Raw genomic sequence first — 5,454 nt, 5'->3', positions numbered from 1 at the left:
GTTTCTGCGCAGTCACGTGTACCCACAGCATAGATCACAAACAATGTCCGTTTCGAAGCGAAGAGAGCGGTAAGAATGAACGGGACAGAACATCAACTCCCAGTACGAGCTTTGTTTGTAACATAAGTTTTTGTGACGTTCTTTTCATTGAAAACAAGTGGTATTAAATTGTTAATTTGAAAAATAACTTACGTTTCACACAAGGGGAGCATGGATTTACTTTACATTTCAACACTAGGTACTACACTTACTACACTACTTGCAGTTTCTGTTTACTGTTTATCAACAAGCAAGGTAACAAGATGGCCACCTCAGTATGCGCAATGGTTTCTGCGCAGTCACGTGTACCGACAGCATAGATCACAAACGATGTCCGTTTCGAAGCGAAGAGAGCGGTAAGAATGAACGGGACAGAACTCCCAGTACGAGCTTTGTTTGTAACATAAGTTTTGTGACGTTCTTTTCATTGAAAACAAGTGGTATTAAATTGCTCTTTCTCGCTTCTCCCCTCATCAAGCAGTCGTGGCCGAGTGGTTAAGGCGTCTGACTAGAAATCAGATTCCCTCTGGGAGCGTAGGTTCGAATCCTACCGACTGCGGAATATTTTTGATTACTTACTTATTATTATTATTTTTTTTAAGAGTTTTGTAAAGGGAGCTGCAACTGCTACGGTCTTATCATCCCGAAAACGAAGAGAGAAAGACAGGATAGGAGAAATTCAATCAAGCAGTCGTGGCCGAGTGGTTAAGGCGTCTGACTAGAAATCAGATTCCCTCTGGGAGCGTAGGTTCGAATCCTACCGACTGCGATATATTTTTGATTTTTTTTTTCTTTTTTCAAGAGTTTTGTAAAGGGAGCTGCACCTGCTACGGTCTTATCATCCCGAAAACGAAGAGAGAAAGACAGGACAGGAGAAATTCAGCCGTCCCGAGGGCGAACCTTATCCGTTCAGGATAAAATCTGCCCCTGGTGGGAATGGGACCCGCGGCCTAGCGCTTACAAGTCAGACAAATCAGACGAGCTACAAACCAACCTACCTAGGCTGGCATTTTCATTTGGATGTGGAGAAAAATGACGAAAACATCATGGACAAAAATGAAAACGAAAGAGTGCCTGGAAGAACCTCTCTACTACAATCGATCGAAAAGTAACTATGTTCTCTGGACAGAAGAAAATCGGGTAATAATCTTATATTATAAGAACAAGATCCATTCACTCATTCACATTTCACATTTCATAGTTCACACACTGATCGCTCTATCTCGAGAACCACAACACCTAGAAAGCTGAAATTTGGTAGGAATATTCCTTTTATGGTCTAGGTGTGCAATAAGAAAGGATTTTGCGAAAATCTAAACCGATCCTGAGATAGGTATGATCAATTTTTCATCGCTAAAATCTCCATAAGAAATACACAGAAAGCAGAGTCTGCGGGAGAGAAAACTTTTCCTCGCTCGCCTAAATTTGAGTTTCGTTTATGTTTTTAGTTTGATAAAAATACAAGTTCGGCCATAAATAATAATAATAATAATAAAAAAAAACTTTTTTGAGTTGACTCTTAGTAATACCTCTGTGAGAGTTTTTTGTACACAATAACCAATACTGATTATGTATTGTGTTGTTATCATTCAAGGCACATGTATGATTCTAAGGTGCACTCTAGCCTAGTATATCTAGGTGATGACTACCTGTAACGGAGTAGGTACCTATTTTGTTATCAGAGCATAATAGGAATTTTATTGTACCTAGGATTATAGGTAGACAAGTAGGATACCTATGATAAGTCTAAAATGGGAGAAAAAAGCACCTATGTACCTACTTATGTACCTATTGTTAGTATTTACTATTTCAAGTGCCCTCTATGCATAGCAGAAATAAAAACTCCTATACCTAACCGACTGCTTAAAAGAAAATAATTGCTCCAGGAATTGATGAAAATTTATCACAGATAAAGTAAGGAAAGTAACAAATAAGTAGATGGTAAAAACACTAAGAGTACAAAATAATATATACCTTAATATTAATAAGTAAATTTATTAGATATTATTGTGTTACTTCTTCTTTTCATTTTAGTAGGTAAGCAACTAGGTAAAAGGTTAAAATTATGACAGTACGCAAGTAACCTACAGCCCCACGAAAAATGTACCTATGTACATAATTATATGTTTGTACATAATGTAACAATCTAATATATAAAAATTTACCGATAATGTGGATAGATCATTTACGTATTAGCTACCGACTTTATTCTGATGGTGGTACCTATTTTAATTTACAGATAAATTATCTTTGGGTTTTGGAACAAATTCGGTTGAACAACGTAATTGAAATTAATTTGGTTTTGAGCGTGAAAATAATAAATTTAATCTCAAGTCAAATAATATTTCCTTGGAAATTTTCGAAATAAAATGTCCTTTTTGGCAAGATTACTTGGGGTAAGTGGTTTGCAGGTTCGTGAAATTTAAAGCAACCTTTAGGTTGTGGTTATGTACCGGGTTCGGCTTGCTAGACCTGTAAAAAGAGAGGAAAAAAATCAATTCAAGCCTAGCCAAACCCAGTTCCCACATAACCCCAACTTTAGGGTTGTTAGTCTCTAAACCTAAAAGCTAAGCCTTAGGGTGCGGGCTTTTTGCGAATAATAAGTTAGTATACACTGTCGGGCAATAAAAGCGGGACACCCCTATTTTTTTGGTTTTTCTCAAACACCCAATTTTTTTCGGTAAAACCATTATTGATATTTTTTGCTGTCAAGTTTAAAACTTATTCCACAAGACCGCATACCTACATACCCTGTGAGTAAAAAAAGAAAAATTAAAAACCATTACCAGTTTGGGTATACCTAAAAAACTGATTACACAAAATTCAACTGATTGGCCATAAGGAGTGCGAAAATTAGCTGACTGACCATAAGGCAATATGAAAAATCGCGGTTTACATCGTTTGGCGAAAGAAAATTTCGGAAAAGTCGTACCATTTTCCAGTAGTATGGGAAAAACCACTTTCGGGATCTTAACACTCAACTGATTGGCAATAAGGAATACGAAAATGGTTCTACGCATCCGCACATACTACTTGCGTACCTACTCCAGTAATAGTTGCGTACTGGATAATAACAGGTAGATTTGCAGAGTATGTATGTACCTACAAAGACTTATTTACATAGGGAGGCAGTTAAGCAAATACCAAAATTCCATACCTCGGCTGGGATTGAACCCACGCCCTCCTGTTTACCAGGCGAGCGCCTTGACCACTACACCACCGAGGCAGGCCGAACCTCAACCCTGGTATTTACTTCCCTTAAGCTGTGTCAACACATGGTCGTCGGCGGTCGATCGACGAGGTGAATCTATGTTGTCGAGGCAGTGGACGGTTTCAGTGGACGTCGATCGACGGCCTTCGACTATTATTTATTTAAGTAGTCCCTCCATCCACCCCTGGTGTTCGATTGAAAAGGGGCACCTGCCGGCTTTCGCCTCAATCCCCCGTTCATTCCTCCATCCAGTCTACTTACTTTTTTTTTGTAATTTTATTTTTTCCTCATTTCTCGGCCGTCGGCTATATGTATTGTGTATTGTGTGGATACAATTTTATAGGCATGTTTAACAGATGGAAATTTGAACTTAATTAATGACTACCGATTGTCATTTCTATATTTTTCCATCAATATGTTTATATTGTTTATGACATTTGAGGTTGTTTATATCATTAATTATGTGCCCCGCATTGAGTTCTACGCATCCGCACATACTACTTGCGTACCTACTCCAGTAATGGTTGCGTACTGGATAATAACAGGTAGATTTGCAGAGTATGTACCTACAAAGACTTACATATTTACATAGGGAGGCAGATAAGCAAATAAATAAATAAATAAATACCTAAACCTTTATTTGGTGGTCATTAAAGGCAAAATACAATACATACTTACAAGTTTAGAAAAACATACAAAGTTAAGCAAATACTGCGGGAAAATGCCTCTGGAAATTTGGTCCAACTGAAAAAATCCCTTAGTTTAAAGAACATTTTAAATAAATTATCAACTTTCTTTGAAATATAGGGTTAGGTAGCACGCAGAAAGAACTTTCACAAATGATCAACTTTCTGGGAATTATAAGGTGGCACACAACCAGATCTTTAACAACTTTTTATTTCGCAGCAATGAAACAACTGCTATTTGTCGATGGTGGGAATCGAACCCGGGACCTTCTGCATGACAAGCAAGCGCGTTACCACTGGGTTAACCGTGCTCCCTACTTATCAATGTATTAAAAAAAAACAGCAGCGTTCCCCCTGGGTTAACCGTGCCCCCCCTTTTTAAAATTTTTTTTAAAAAAAAAAAAAAAAAAAAAAAAAAAAAAATACCCAGCACGCAAGTCGGACATCTCTTTTTTTTCATTTTAGTAGGTAAGCAACTAGGTAAAAGGTTAAAATTATGACAGTACGCAAGTAACCTACAGCCCCACGAAAAATGTACCTAGGTACATAATTACATGTTTGTACATAATTACATATGTAACAATCTAATATATAAAAATTTACCGATAATTTTGATAAATCATTTACCTACGTATTAGCTATACGGACTTTATTCTGGTGGTATACCTATTTTAATTTACAGATAATTATCTTTGGGTTTTGGAACAAATTCGGTTGAACGACGTAATTGAAATTAATTTGGTTTTGGGCGTGAAAATAATAAATTTAATCACAAGTCAAATAATATTACCTTGGAAATTTTCGAAATAAAATGTCCTTTTTGGCAAGATTACTTGGGGTAAGTGGTTTGCAGGTTCGTGAAATTTAAAGCAACCTTTAGGTTGTGGTTATGTACCGGGTTCGGCTTGCTAGACCTGTAAAAAGAGAGGAAAAAAATCAATTCAAGCCTAGCCAAACTCAGTACCCACATAACCCCAACTTTAGGGTTGTTAGTCTCTAAACTTAAGCTAAGCCTTAGGGTGTGGGCTTTTTGCGAATAATAAGTATACCTACTTACATTGTCGGGCAATGAAAGCGGGACACCCCTATTTTTTTGGTTTTTCTCAAACACCTGTTCAGTGTCCAATTTTTTTTCGGTAAAACCATTATTGATATTTTTTGCTGTAAAGTTTAAAACTTATTCCACAAGACCGCATACCTACATACCCTGTGAGTAAAAAAAGGTAAAAAAGAAAAATTAAAAACAATTACCAGTTTTACTGAAAATGCATGTTTCTGATGGAGATAAATGTTAACGTAACTTTTTTTTTCTCCTCAACATTTTTTCACCATTTTCAAGCCAGGTGCTTTATAGAAAAGAACACAGAACATTAATTTACTACTGGTAAAAATTGGAAAAATTCTCTGAGCCAAAACCGGAACTTTTTAAAGATTGTTCCTTTTTTTACCATTAGTAGGTAGTTGTAGGTAGGTATAGAGCAAAAATGGACTTAAAAAAAAAAAAAAAAATTCCGGCTG

General features: G+C 36.6%; 1 protein-coding gene and 2 non-coding genes across 3 annotated transcripts in view; all 3 read left to right on the top strand.

Moving 5' to 3' along the window:
* The first annotated feature begins 516 nt into the window (after positions 1-516).
* On the top strand, positions 517-598 carry Trnas-aga. Its single transcript has one exon. It is a non-coding gene; the product is annotated as a tRNA-Ser (tRNA).
* Positions 599-726: 128 nt separating this feature from the next.
* On the top strand, positions 727-808 carry Trnas-aga. Its single transcript has one exon. It is a non-coding gene; the product is annotated as a tRNA-Ser (tRNA).
* A 1,289-nt stretch (positions 809-2,097) lies between these two features.
* LOC103507738 (probable cytochrome P450 313a1) overlaps positions 2,098-5,454 on the top strand; it is a 28,868-nt gene continuing 25,511 nt past the window's right edge. Inside the window, exon 1 of the mRNA XM_026822521.1 lies at positions 2,098-2,435. Coding sequence (XP_026678322.1) covers positions 2,409-2,435 — 27 coding nt within the window. The 5' untranslated portion in view covers positions 2,098-2,408. The remainder of the gene's footprint in view (positions 2,436-5,454) is intronic.

This window comes from Diaphorina citri, unplaced genomic scaffold (genome assembly GCF_000475195.1).
Source record: "Diaphorina citri unplaced genomic scaffold, Diaci psyllid genome assembly version 1.1 scaffold338, whole genome shotgun sequence".
NCBI lineage: Eukaryota > Metazoa > Arthropoda > Insecta > Hemiptera > Psyllidae > Diaphorina > Diaphorina citri.
Note: the sequence above shows the minus strand (reverse complement) of the source record. Positions and strands in the feature narration are given on the sequence as shown.